We start from the raw sequence: 14597 nt of genomic DNA on the forward strand, positions 1-14597 counted from the left end.
GAAAAGCACAAAGTCTTAATGTTACGATGGCGCCAAAATCTCCCAAAGCTTCTGCTTCACTTCCTGTAAATTAAAACTGAATTTCTCATTCGTTATTTCCTCCCATTAGTCTTTCTGGAAACGATTCCAGCAAATTCCTTATGTTCACATTTCAATGTTTAAAGACAAATCACTGTCCAGCTGCATTAAAAAAACAAACGGAAATATTTTAATTTCTCGCATGAAACGTACAAACCCAGCAGAACAGACAACAGACAGTTGTGTAAACCAAATCATGTATTCAAAGATGGACGACATGACAGATCCCAAAAGTGAAGCCAAAGTGCCTCGATCACCCCCTGGTGGCCGGCTGTAGGTCATACACTACAGGTTTTAAATAGTTTTAAAGTTATTTGATGCTATAAAATGGGGTGAAACGCCTTGATTGACAGCTGAGACTAAGTCACAATTGGTCGACAGCACCGTAATTTACAGCGTTCATGTCCAGGACATTTAAGGATAGTAGGAGAGAGCGGAGACGTGTCGTCCATCTTTATATAGATGTAGACGTCTATGGTCTAAGCACGTGGAGCAAGCTACACAAGAGTGTTACTCATTTTCAAAGCTGTATTTTCACTTATTAGTGATGATACAGACATCAGAGACATTTTGAATCAGGTTCTCTAACCAAAACGGAGCCTGGACGTTCTGGTTTCAGTCCAATTCCCTGAAGCATCAGTTCCAGACACGAGAGCCTTCAGCAACAAAGCTCTAAAAACTGCAGACAATCAGTCCAGCGACAAACAGACAAACAGACAAACAGACAAAGTTACCAACAAGCTGGTGAACACAGGGGCAGCGTCTGGCAGCTTAAGGTGGTGGAGACCAACAACAGAGCTAAAAGCAGAAGGAATAATGGACTAATACTGTGTGTAGTTTAATATCTTACACATATTTCACATGTGATAACATTAAGTCAAATGCTGTTTTATATATTTCATACCTGTGAAAATATTACATGGACTTTACATGTTTTTTGTATAATTTTCTAACCTTTCCTGAACAAGTTACACACAACTACAGTCAATTTGTTTGTTTTCAACACATTTGAATTAAAAGAAAAAAATCTATTACGATGGACCAACATGAGGACTCAACAGTTATAGGTCCCCACAACATGTGTAATGCCAAGATGACAAATACACAAATATATAGACTCACACATTGTCCTTTCAAGGACATAACATAGATTTGCAGACATAGAGGTATTCATGGCTTAGCAGACATGAACACACACACACACACACACACACACACACAGACACACACACACACACACACACACACAAGCATACAGATCATTACCCTCCTGGCTTGTCACAGACACTTAGAGAAACACAAAGAGGGAGACATGAACCAAAGTCCTGAAATGATTTTCCCTCCTGTCACCACCACCGAGGAGTGTGTACATTTTAGTGTACGTGTGTGTGTGTGTGTGTCTGTGTGTGTGTGTGTGTGTGTGTGTGTGTGTGTGTGTGTGTGAGACCACATGCAAAGGGTTTCCATGGGCGACATCCAGAGGTGGTCGAGGGGGTCCCCGGGTTGTGATGGCTTTTCCAGCGCTGTCGTCACAAAGACACACTTATACTCACACAGCGCCGCTTGTCAAAACACAACGGTGGAGGCGCGGACACACACATACGACAAAAGCAGGTCAGAAAGCCGCAGACAGACACACACACACATTGTGTTGCACTGCACAGGCGTCCATCACACCATCACTGAAATTCACTTTGCTACAGATTCCACACACATCTGCCTCGTTCCTCCTTTAAAATCTGTGACAACACTTTTATTCCTTCTCGTTGATGTTCGTCCTGTGAACAACAGATCGAGCTGAATATAGAGAATCGTATATATATGTTTAGCGCAGTGTTAATATATTTCCAGATGGATCTTTTTCAATAAAGCACCCGACTGTAGGAAATCAGATTACAGCACTCAGAGCTTCCTCGTGCGCTCGGTCTTTTACGACCTCTAACTGGCGAGGAAGTCACATAATCACGTTATAATCACGTAATCGTACGAGAAACAACTTTGAGAGCCGAGGTCGGAGGCTGAGTGGAGGCCGGGCAGGTTCCTCCATGTGAAATCATGAAACATTAAACTATTAACACAATATTGGATATTGAACGTGGGTGTCCTGATACTTTTTAGCCTTATTATAAAGCACAGTATTGATCTGATCACAGCGTTGTGAAGCTTTTCATGTTTCCAATAGACTCAGGGTTTCAGTTTTAGCTTCACATCAGTGTCGTGGAGCTCGAGAGGTCAAAGTGTCAACAAGGTGAGAACGTAGACACGGAAATTAAAGATGGACGCAAGTCTTTCCCTCCATCTTGCTGCATTTGGCACCAGGGTCTGAGTGGGAGGGGTCGTGATGTGGAGCCGACGCCCATTACACAGGCTCAACCAATCGGCAGTCAGTCTCAGCTGCCGATCAGGATGTTTTATCCCCGTTTTCATAGCATCAAATAAACTTAAACGTACTTGTTATTAAACAGACGTGCAGAGTGAAGCCTGCTCCCTAATGCAAGAGTCAACTTTATCATTGAGTCTCTTCTGAATCCATTTCTTCTCGTTAGAGGGGGCGGAGTCTAATGGTACCCGCCTGCTCTGATTGGATCACTGGATCAATCACCATCTCGTTATTGTTTACTTTTAAAAAACAATGTGAACATGTAACTTTGTAGAAAGTACAGATATTTGCTCAGACGTGAAGTTGACTAAAAGTGAAAGTAGCTGAAAATAAATCTACACGAGTAAAGTATAGATACATGAAAAATATACTTACGTACAGTAACTAAGTAAAAGTACTTGTTGTGTTTAGAGCTGTAGAGCAGTGCACCATGGGAGACACTTTCAGAATCAGAATCAGAATTCTTTTATTTGCCAAGTATATTTTGCACATACAGGAAATTGCCTTTGTGAGGTTGGTGCATTGTACATAAAACAACACACAAGAGTTTGTTCAAAAGGTCACAGTAAATCCCCCATACAATGTTTTACACAACCATTCATCCCAGACAAAAGTAAAACACGATCAAGTAGCGAAGAGGATCGTCAAATTATGAAGGAAGCTTCTGTTTTCCTGTAAAACACGATGAGACGTGTGTGAAACAACCAAACCAACAGGTTCATCGTTTGCTCAAGTCGAGTTTCTGCATTTTTCTAAATGGATTAAACAGATCGGAGCTGTGAGTGAAATCACATTATCTGAGCACAGAGTGGAAAGTGTTTAAAACTCTGTGTGAATAATGTGTGAGGCCACTGTGTTATGTTAATGAGCCGCCTCTCAGATGTATATTTACAGTCGGAGCGTTATAAATGTTCCTCGCTGAGTCGACTTAAAGGAACATTTTCACCCCCGAAGATAAACATGTGCCCGAGCGAAGTGGGGACACGACTGATTCCGAGTCACAGCGGTGCAGCACGTTTCCTCACGGTCTGAGCAGGAAATCAACAAAGGTTTTCACACATAACAACAGGAACAGATGTTGCCTTTAGAGAGGAGAAGATTACACACTTTTGTATTTTCACACTAGAAGATATGGAAAGAAAGAAAGAAACAACAACCAGGAGCTAAAAGTCAATTTGCCTTCCCTTTTCTTCTTCTGTGTCATTTCTCGCTTTTTCCTCTTTGCCTCAGTAAACGGATATTTTAACCGCGGCAGAGAGAAACTGTTGTTGTGTTGTGTTCCTTTGTGTTGCGGTAGATTTACAGATGTTTGTGCCCCTCGGCTTTCTCACATCTGTATCTTTTACATGAGATTGACACGCAGCTGCTGAACTGCTCAGTTTGTGCTCGAACATCTGAAAAATGTTTCATGTCATCTTCTATTTTATATTAATTTAAAAAAAGAAATTGTGTGTTTGCAGTGTTTTTAAAGCTCAGAAATCTAAATTCAAGTTCCCTTCATGTGGAAGATAAAAGGTTGTGATGATTCACGACTGCAGTGGGATTATTTATTATTTAAAAACAGGGTCCAGAACTCTGAGCTACACCCAAAAATATATAATTCAAATATAAGGATGAGAAAAATGTAGATTCTGAAAGTATTGAACATTCATGATAATGTCCATTTAATCTCTATTTCAGCATCATAACTAATAACATACTTATGTATTTGTATATGGCACAATTTTAATTGAGGACAACTTTCATAATAAAGTAACTGAATCTTGAATAACTTGCATGAATGTGACATTTTACTTTTGCCCCCGCAAGAAATTATCTTCTAATCTATAGTTAATTAAAACAATTTTCTAATGTGTTAATAAAATTCTGTTGTTTTGATTTTACATACTTGTTCCTAAAACCTGGTTATAATATATTGACATATGGTTTTAAAAAGCTTGAAGTATTTTTAATTGAGATATTGAGTGACTGACATTAGCATTTACTTCTGTGGTGATTTTTTGTAAAACTCAGCTTAATAACTTTGCTGTTGCCCAATTATATTTTATCAGGCCTTAAAAAAACTGAAATGTAAATACAGACATTTGTGTTTTGGAAAAGAAGAAAGAGAAAAGATGATTGATGGATTTGAGGTGATGTTTTCCTTGGCTGAAAAAAGGAGAAACTTCCATATATATAAACTAACTTTTCTTTGACAATATAAATTAAAAACACATATAATACATTAAACCCACGTTTCTCCAGCTGTGTCTGACTCAGGCCTGAATCAGTTTCCTGTGGAAGACTAAAGAGCTGAAGGTGCCTAAGTGACATGGAAAGGCTCATGCTGCCTCCTGCTGGTGAGACTGAGGAACCGCATCTTCTCTGCAGCAGCTTCACGGTTTTAAATGATCAACCATAAATCCTGCTGAGGCTGAAATATTGTTAGGACTCAATATATATTGAATTAAAAACAATTCCTGTGTAAAATTAAGCAAGCACTGAGCTGATAACATAAACAAGTCAAGTGTGTACGACTCTTATTTTATGATAAAGAGCAACATGATGCAAATTTATTAAAGAGATTTATTGAAAATCCAGGTCAGTTTCTCCATTTAATTATAAGATTATTGTTAGAACAAACTTTTTACAATATTCACATCTGACAAATATAAAGAGGTCAAGATCTTTTACCATATGTACAACATTACATTTCATTAAGTAGCAACTAAGTCTGTTTAAAGCGAGCAGTTAGGTCAAGAATACACATATTATTAAACAGGTCATTTAGCTGTAATATTCACCACATGTTCAAATCCAATATGGACCAGTTCTCCCATTTATTTAAGATTAAAAACTCCTGACCCGGACTGGAATCCTGCGTTTTCTCAAACATGGAAACATTTAAGAACACGTTAGAAAGTAAAAGTAAAAAATAAAAGAGCAGAACCTGATTTCCAGTGACTCTGTTGCACACGTTTCTGCATCAACTTGTCATTATTGTGTTTAAGTTTATGTTAAAGAGTTAATTTGACTAATTCTTCTGATTATTCCGACAGCACATGAACAATAAGAAAGGTACAGGCAGTTTAAACAGATCTCAAATAGTTACAGAGATTTATCAAGACACATTATGAATTTGGATAATAAGATCATGTCTCCTTAGACTTCCCTTCTTTCTGTCTGGATATTTGTACATTTAAAATTGTGTATTCATTTACAAAATGAAGGAAAGGCTGTGAAAAAAGGTCTCAACCACCAGGTGGGGAAACATTACGTCTCGAAAAACCCCTCGTATAATATAACGATCCAGTTTAAAACGAGCTCGTCAAAGGTCAGTGCTCGACACAGGCTGGTTATCGGCCGAGTGTCGTGATTGTCCTGAAACATTCACAGTGAAACACATTCGTGGTTAAAGGAGAAATGTAGTTTGACGTGAGCAACAACATGAGGGTCAGAGCCTAGACCTGAGGGACCCGAGGCCGTGACTCCTGTTCCCCATTAACTCCCATTAGCATCAGAGTGACTGTACACAGGCAACATTTCAATAAGTACGGAGACGTTCAGAGGGTGTGTGTGTGTGTGTGTGTGTGTGTGTGTGTGTGTGTGTGTGTGTGTGTGTGTTTGTGTGTATGTGTGTGTGAGCATTAAGTAAACAGATTAAGACGAGAAGGGGATTAAAACTAACAACCGGAGCACTGAACCCGGCTGGTGAGTCATTAACCCCCTCAACATCATCCATGTGTGTGTGTGTGTGTGTGTGTGTGTGTGTGTGTGTGTGTGTATTTTCCTTAAAGCACTGAACGTGACAGAGCGACTGACAGTTTCCCCTGAATCACTGACATTAAGACGATAACACGAGGCATCACAGACGGAACCTTTGAGGAGCGTCATCCCTCCTTCTTGCTGCCCCAGCTGAACAGCTTGGACTTTTTCTTTGGTTTGTCCTTCTTTACGGCTGAGAGAGAGAGAGAGAGAGAGAGAGAGAGAGAGAGAGAGAGAGAGAGAGAGAGAGAGAGAGAGAGAGAGAGAGAGAGAGAGAGAGAGAGAGAGAGAGAGAGAGAGAGAGAGAGAGAGCGAGAGAGAGACACACATTTAAATGAAAAACAAATAACAGTATTCTTATTTCTTTCTTTTTTTAAATGCAGCTTGAACAGAAATTGTTTCAGTGAGAAATGGGAGGCGACATGACATCACTGTGACATCACTGTGATGTCACCCACTGGTTTCTGAAGCCTCACTTTGGCATTGTGTCCGGCGCCATCTTGGTTTTTGGAAACCAGAAGTAACCATATTTAGAGGATTGGGGGTGGAGCCTGATTCGACGCACACCCTCTGGACGATGCTCGCTGTCAATCATGCAGTAACCGCGCCCCCTAATGCATCTGGTGCTTTATCCTCAATTTGACAAAATGAACATCAGAATGTATTGAAGACGACTTGAAACTAGAGATTTAAACCATAAACTCTTAAGTTGAATCCTTTTCTCATTGACTTCCATTAAAAACAGTGGAGTCGCCCCCTGCTGGTCATTATACAACGGTTCAATGATCTCCAGCAGAACGTGGGAAAAAACATGGCTCACTCTCCAAACTCTTCTTACATAAGACATTACATAAACATAAAGTTGTGTTTAAAGTTCATGTGTGGATGGTTCAGTTTAACTTGTTCATGGCTGCAACCAATTAGCAATAAATCTACCAAAGGGTTTCACAATTAATCAAATTGCTATAAGTTTTAATGGAAATGTCAAAAATGTTCAAAACACTTATCGTTTCAGCTCTAAACTAACATTCAAGCCAGTGAGACTCTGTAACCATGGTAACCTGCCCTTTAATGCACTTATATGAGTATTTTCGTCAGCCATGTTTATGTATGTTGGTAGTAACGTCTGTGAACTATGAGCGATACAACACGTGTGTCATCGAACACGTGACCGAGCTCAGAGTGAACTGAGAAACTCTGGCGTTAACTTTATGAATCCATTAAAGAGAGATGGCTCGTCTTTAGCCCACGGTCGGCGTTCGCTCGCTTGCAAACATAACGACCTTTCGCTGAAGTTCAATAAATCTCCTGGATTTCAGCCGCGCTCCGTCGGTCATGAATTGCAAATGAAGGCGGCTTCAACTCTGTTGTATCAGGGGTCAAATTAACCGGCTGCATTATCCATTTGTCTAATAGGAACGCCGCTGACAAAAAGAGAGGTGGCATTTTGTGTGATGCTTTTTTCCATTAGCAGTCATTAGATCAAATGAGATGAAAACATCGCCCAGTGGCACCCTAACAAATGCAGGTACACACACGGACACACACACGGACACACACACGGACACACACACAGACACACACGCACGCACACACACCTTCATAAACCACGATGAGAATTCTATCTACTTCAATTAGTGGCACCAATGATGGAAATCCTCAATTGGATCATTTATAAAGCGACTAAGCTGCAGTGACACCAGGGCTGAGATAAGTAATGAACAGAGCGGGGGGGGAGGAGGGGGGGGGGACACTCACTGAAATTCATCATCAGCTTGTTTAGCTCCTGGTCCTCCTCGTCCTCCCTGAGAAGAAGAGAAAGCACAAAGAGTGAGCAACACAGATCAACAAGTCATTTATATAGAATCATGTGTTCACAGATTCAAGTATTCGTTGACTATGAGACAAGAAACAAACTGATTGGTTATTGATTAATCTGGTTGTGCTTTGTCAACAAAATATCAGCATAAGTTAAGAAGAGAGCCCCTCAAAAGTGTTCAAAGATTAAGGAGTCTTTAATAATAATATTAGGGCTGGGCAAGTTAACTCGTTTTAATCGAGTTAACTCAAGTGATGAGTTAACTCGATTGTTTATCCGCCAATTATTTTCTTTTTTCCCTGTTCTGCAGCAGTCAGCAACAGACTTTCACAAAATAAAAGCCTGACTTTCACAATAAAACAATAAATAATCAAACCTGAGTTAATGGGAGATAAAATAATTAATCGAGTTAACTCATCACTTGAGTTAACTCGATTAAACGAGTTAACTTGCCCAGCCCTAAATAATATTAATAACAACTTCAATTTAATTTTAAATACAAACCAAAACCAATTTGGATTTCTAAATTGCATTTTAAGGTATCTTTGTAAAGATCTGAAACATTATTTAATTGCTGGACTTGACTTTAAATTGCTTGTTTTTTGGAAAGATGTAAACCTGAGAAGAAATATTTGGCTTCTTTACCAGATGTTCAACTTTGTAAAAAATATTCAAACTACAGCATCATTTTGCATCACTTTGAGATGGAAGTTCTGAAATTCAGCTTTAAAAGTGTTCCTGCAAGTTTCAACAAGTTTAATTTAACACTTTTTCAGACCATAATTAATTAAATATTAAACCTTTGTCCAGTATAACAGATATAAAGGAATATCAGAGTCCCAGTATCACTTGCACTTCCCCATAATAGAAGATAAGGTGAAGTAGGCGTGTAAAGAATAACCCTTGATACACTCCAGAAGTTAATTAGTGTATTTTCCAAGCTGCGTGTCCTCAGATGAGATCTGACCAGGCAGTGTGAGGACAATCAGCTCATGTTGGTTTTATTTCTAGTTTGAAATCTGTGTCGCTGATAAAGAACTACAACACACAGAGACATAACAAACCAAAGCTAAACATTTCTAATTAAAAACTAATTCAAAATGTATCAGAAGTAGCGTTAAAACAACTTTAACATAATCAAAACCTACCTTTTATAATAAAATATATATAGTCAATTTGAGATATTTTAATCTTGAGCCTTTCTAGACTTTTGTATACCTGCAGAAACCCTGTATAGTTTCCACAACACCTAAAACAGGTATAAAGTAAAAACCTTTGTTAAACCCAGTACAGAGTTTACCATTGTATTAGGTATTTGGAGTTAAATCCTTCGAAGTGGAGCTGTGGTATATTTCCTGTCACTGCTCTGTGAGACCGGCTCTGCAGCAATCTTCACCTCTTTCTAGTTTCACCGGATTTTTGCTTTGAGTGAAAAACACATTCAGTTGTTTTAAGCCTTGTTCAACTTGTTCTGTTAATAAAAACGTCCTGACTCAGAGTCAAGGTCTGAGAACTGGGGACTCGAGTCCGTCCTCGTTCAGACTTTTCTCTCTTGTTCACAACTTCCTGTTCTCGGTTCTATAACTACAGTAAAAACCCACCGGAGTCTGTCCTCGTCCAGTCCGTCCACGATGGCGTTCCTGTCGTTGACGATCTCCACCAGCTTGTCCATCAGCTCCCGCTCCCTTTTCCTGTCCATGGCTGTTTTCAGACGGTCTGCATGCACATTTAAACATATATATATATATATATATATACACGTTTCTTTTTCTAAGACTGTTGAAGTGTGATGTGTTGTGTTCTCTGAAGACCTCACCTGGTTTGTCCATCAGTCTCCGGAGCTCCAGCTCAACACTGGGCTGCTGCTCCTCCAGGTCCTGAGTTTTTCCTCTGCACAAACACACACAAGCATCGCACTGTTACTTCCTTGGTTCAACACATATTTATTCATATAGGCCACACCCATTAATGCCTGAATAACAGATTTTCTATCAGATGCAGCTAAAAAGTAGATAAAGAAAATGTGCAGATTCGATGCAGTTTAAATCTAAACATCCTCTGTTGTTGAAATGAACAAATCCAAGGATCTGTGTGTGTTTTAATGACAATCTGTCAAGAAATAATTAGAAGGAACATTTTCTTTTTGTCACTGAATTGTCATTCTAATGAAATGACCAAAAGCAAAAATGTGTGAGAGCATCAATAATCCTCTCCTGTCTGTTATTCAGTCTCAAGGCCAAAGGTTCCTACTGGAGACATGAGTCTTTAAAAAGGGGGAAAGGACACATTTTAACTTTAATATGACTGTGTATGATTTTCAGTTGTGGATTAAAGCACGTTTGGTTTTATTGTGACTTAAATCAAATGAATGGTTTCAATCTTTTCACAGAACTGGTCGAAGATAAGAAGGATCTGAAATATCATCGGCTGGTGCTTGAAGCAGCATCCTGCTTCTCTCTGCAGCCAGTGGGCAGTGATGTGTCCGGTTCCAGGACAACCTGCTGGGGGACGGAGGAGGGAGGACACTGGGAATTCAAACTGTCAACCTTCTGGCCGCAAGTCTGTCTCACTAATCACGAAAAAAAGTGTACTGCCCCTTTTCTAACTGTGTGTGTGTGTGTGTGTTAGTGTGTGTGTGTGTGTACTCACACGTAAACCAGTTCAGACTCCCGGCGCATGGCCACCTGCTTGTTCCTGATCAGGTTGAACCACTCGACCATGACCTCATCCTCATCTTCACCCTCTGACACACAAACACAGACACACACACAAAACAAACAAACACACAGTTAATTCCAGAAACACACCCAATAAATCTGCTGACTTTTTTCACACCATATTCTGACTTTAGGAGGCTCACAGTGTGTGTATGTGTGTGTGTGTGTGTGCGTTTGTGTGTGTGTGCGTTTGTGTGTGTGTTCATCTCACCTTCCTCGCTGCTGCGGAGCTTCACCTCCAGCTCCACTCCTCTTCGCTCCAACTCGTTCAAGCTGTCTTCAATGTTCTGAAGCTCCTTCATGATGTCCTCTTTAGGAATGTAGTCTGGCTTCATCTACACACACACAAACAGACACACACACACACACACGCACACACAAATGCCCTCATTAGGAGACGTCCTTGGGTCCCATTCCATTTAGTTTGACGCCTAGAGGCTTGTTCAGAGGACTGATATCTATGAGTGTGTGTAATCTGGTGAAGCTTGGAGTTCTTCATGTGTGGTTCAGTACCTTCGAAGTCTTTGACTCCGACTTGGTGCCGTTTGCAGTTTGGTCTCTCGGAACATTCTGAGATCCTAAGAAAATAAAGACAAAACACCAAAGAGATAATAAAAACACTTAGAGAGAGAGAGTTCTTTAGGATTTTATGTTTTTTGTCCAGTTCCTCAGACAGCAGACCAGGTTCTTACCCTTCCATGGAGGTGAGGTGACAGAGACACTCGGGGTGGAACCATTAGAGGGCGGCCCAACAGAGGGCTCGGAGTTCTTTCCAGCTCCGTTCGCCCACGGCTGAGGAGCAGCAGGTCTGTGGGCGGAGGAGTCAAAATATAAAAGTCTCCATTGGCAGTTCACCTGTTTATCAAATCAGGACCCAGGAGTCTTTTGTCGTGAATCATGGGAGCGAGAGGAAAGGTCGTGTGGGGAGAGGAACTCTGAGCACCGAGCATATGTTGCTCAGTGCTCGGAGGACTCTGCTCAGCGGTGACACCGTTTGGGAATCACACGCATGCGGTGGAAGAGGAGGCCTGACTACTAACAGTGGCCGAGCCATTTGGAGGAGCAGCAGGTACAGGCTTCCTGTTGGAGGGAGGGAGGGAGGGAGTGAGGGAGGGAGGGAGGAGTGGAATCAAAGGATGGATGGATGGACAGGACGTCAGAGGGAAAAGCTGCGTGATAACAAACCCGGGATATGTTTTCATTAGGGCTGGGCAAGTTAACTCGTTTCAATCGAGTTAACTCAAGTGATGAGTTAACTCGCATTAAGTCAGGTTTGATTATTTATTGTTTTATTGTGAAAGTCAGGCTTTTATTTTGTGAAAGTCTGTTGCTGACTGCTGCAGAACAGGAAAAAAGAAAATAATTGGCGAATAAACAATCGAGTTAACTCATCACTTGAGTTAACTCGATTAAAACGAGTTAACTTGCCCAGCCCTAGTTTTCATCATCTGGCTTCACCCAGCCCTAGTTTTCATCATCTGGCTTCACTGAAAACAAAATCGGCCTTTCCGGTTAGAAGACTGTAAATAATAAATAGATAAGCAGAGGATGTTTATTAATCTCTTTATGAACATGTGACACAGATAGAAAACGTTAAAGTGATGTCAGAGGAGGGAAGAGAAGTTGTTATAACCCCTGAAGTTGTTGTTCTTGAAAAGTTGGGGTTAGGGTCACTTTGTATTACACAGGATGTCTTCACGTTGTTTTGTCTGGCCTCATCTGTTGCTATGGTTACTACACTTTACATGCAAAGCAGCACGGAGGGGGTTCTGAACAGTTTTGTCTTTCAGTGGAAAGGGAAGGAGGGGTTAGGAAGTTACACAGGTTAAAACTCGCACATTTAAGGTGATTTACATGTTCTTTTTAGGACTGACGAGTAAAACCACAAGTCTTTCTTCAGGCTCCATGCACAGGCGTTCCCTGTTGCTATGGAGTCAAACCAGAAACACAGCACATGGTGACAAGGTCAATAAAACAAACTCACTTTGTGTCTTTGGCGACGGGTTTGAGCTTCGACCTCCAGTCGGCAGGAGACTCGTTCTCCGACGCTGTTCACAACAGAGACAAATCAACAGAAGACAGAGGTTTTCACTCTCATCCTTATTCACAGAGACAAAATGCTGCAAAGTCAAACGTCCCAGAGAGAAAAGAAGATATTAAAAAGGTTCCCATTAACGACGACCTGCTGCGTGTTGGGACTCGAAACAGCAACTCTCGGGGAGCGACATGACAATAATCACCGGAGAGGAACCGGCAGCTCCTCGGCACATTAGTGAGAGCACAGGGTGACGGGATGAAATGACTTTAGAATGACGAGGAGGTGTCAGTGATGAAGCCTCTGAATTATGAATGAATTAAGCAAATTGGAGAGGGAGCCACAAGTCGTCTGATTATTTATTTCTATAGCCTCTGCAGCACAAGAAGCCTGACATCGTGGAATCATAGTTAGGGTTGCAAAATTCCGGGAATATTCAAAGTTGGAAACTTTTCATGGGAATTAACGGGAATTAACGGGAATTAACAGGAATTAACGGGAATAAACTGGAAATGTTGTGGGTAATTTATACTAACTGTATTTACCTTGTCATATACAGTCATAAATATAAACATTTTGTTTTGTCATTGATTTGAGCCCTGTGGAAACTTTGGGCACTTGACTATATGCTTCTGCATCGTTGTGTCATTCTTAACATAGGTCTTTGCACAGAATTTGCAAATGTACACAGCCTTTCCTTCTACATTGGATGGGGTGAAATGCCTCCACACATGAGATAGTGCACGTGGCATTGTTCTGTAGAATAAGATGAGAAAAATGTTTGTAAAAAAACACTAATGCAATGCCAGAGATATAAATAGTTAGCCAAACAATTGGAATCGTCTGTAAACATATTTTACAATTGATGGATTAATTAATTGAAATAGGCTAGATGAACAGATGAACAATCCTCAATCAGCATGCTAATATTTTCCCGAGTAATATCATCTAAACTCAATATCAAAACTTACCTGAATAGTCCTTCACTCTACAGCAGGCCTCAATAGCCCTGCTGTAGAGTGAAGGATGCTGGGAATTATCTGTGCATGTGATGGAAGAATGCAGAGTGGAGGGTTGGAACTCAACGTGCAGCGTGTGCTACATTCCATACATCTTTAAAATAGAGTTTTGAATTATGTTTTCATTGCTCAGCGTTTAATTTGCATATTTTTATTTCCAAATTCCCAAAATTCCCGAGCTTAATATTCCCGTGGAAAGTTTCCGGAAAGTTTCCGCCCCTTTGCAACCCTAATCATAGTGTTTTATCAGGTTAAAGGTCAACCTGAGTCGAGTGGTGGAAATGTTTGAGTTTACCTGAGGAGTTGGGGGAGGGGCTGCGAGGCTTCGGGTCCCGTCCCTCCGGAGTCCTGGCTCTCAGGCCCCCCCTGGTGGCCGGGGTCGGGGTAGAGGTCGGGGGGTCGGCAGGCAGCAGGTCAGCGAGGAGCGAGGGGTTGGCTCTCAGCTTCACCCTCCCTCTGACTCCGCCCGTCTCCTTCTTAGGGAGTCTCGACTTCAGCAGGTCTGATTAGAGGCGATAAAGTGTTATTATTATCATTTGTAATATCATTATTATTGCCTTCATTCACCACTAGAGGTGACACAGAATTGAGACACAGCTATAGACTGTATATAAAGATTGGAGGATATGTTAGCTCCCCAGAAGGGAAGCCACAGCGTCCTGATCGCCCCCTGGTGGCTGGCTGAAGTACAGTTCATAAACCCATGCCGCCTCCATGTTAGTGGTTTGACGTTTTTTTTGTCATTTTCGTTAGTTCCCATCACCCCATGTTAGTTTTGAGTGTTTTTTGGGTTAGTTTGTATTCC

General features: G+C 41.0%; 1 protein-coding gene across 1 annotated transcript in view; it reads right to left on the bottom strand.

Annotated features, from left to right (window-relative positions):
• Window positions 1-6029: 6029 nt before the first annotated feature.
• Window positions 6030-14597, bottom strand: part of LOC133015658 (MICAL-like protein 2) — a 15676-nt gene continuing 7108 nt past the window's right edge. The window contains 11 exon segments of the mRNA XM_061082911.1: window positions 6030-6395; window positions 7961-8007; window positions 9623-9737; window positions 9838-9911; window positions 10671-10764; window positions 10950-11073; window positions 11252-11316; window positions 11431-11546; window positions 12723-12786; window positions 14088-14272; window positions 14274-14294. Coding sequence (XP_060938894.1) covers window positions 6328-6395; window positions 7961-8007; window positions 9623-9737; window positions 9838-9911; window positions 10671-10764; window positions 10950-11073; window positions 11252-11316; window positions 11431-11546; window positions 12723-12786; window positions 14088-14272; window positions 14274-14294 — 973 coding nt within the window. The 3' untranslated portion in view covers window positions 6030-6327.

This window comes from Limanda limanda, chromosome 2, assembly GCF_963576545.1.
Source record: "Limanda limanda chromosome 2, fLimLim1.1, whole genome shotgun sequence".
Classification (NCBI taxonomy): Eukaryota; Metazoa; Chordata; class Actinopteri; order Pleuronectiformes; family Pleuronectidae; genus Limanda; species Limanda limanda.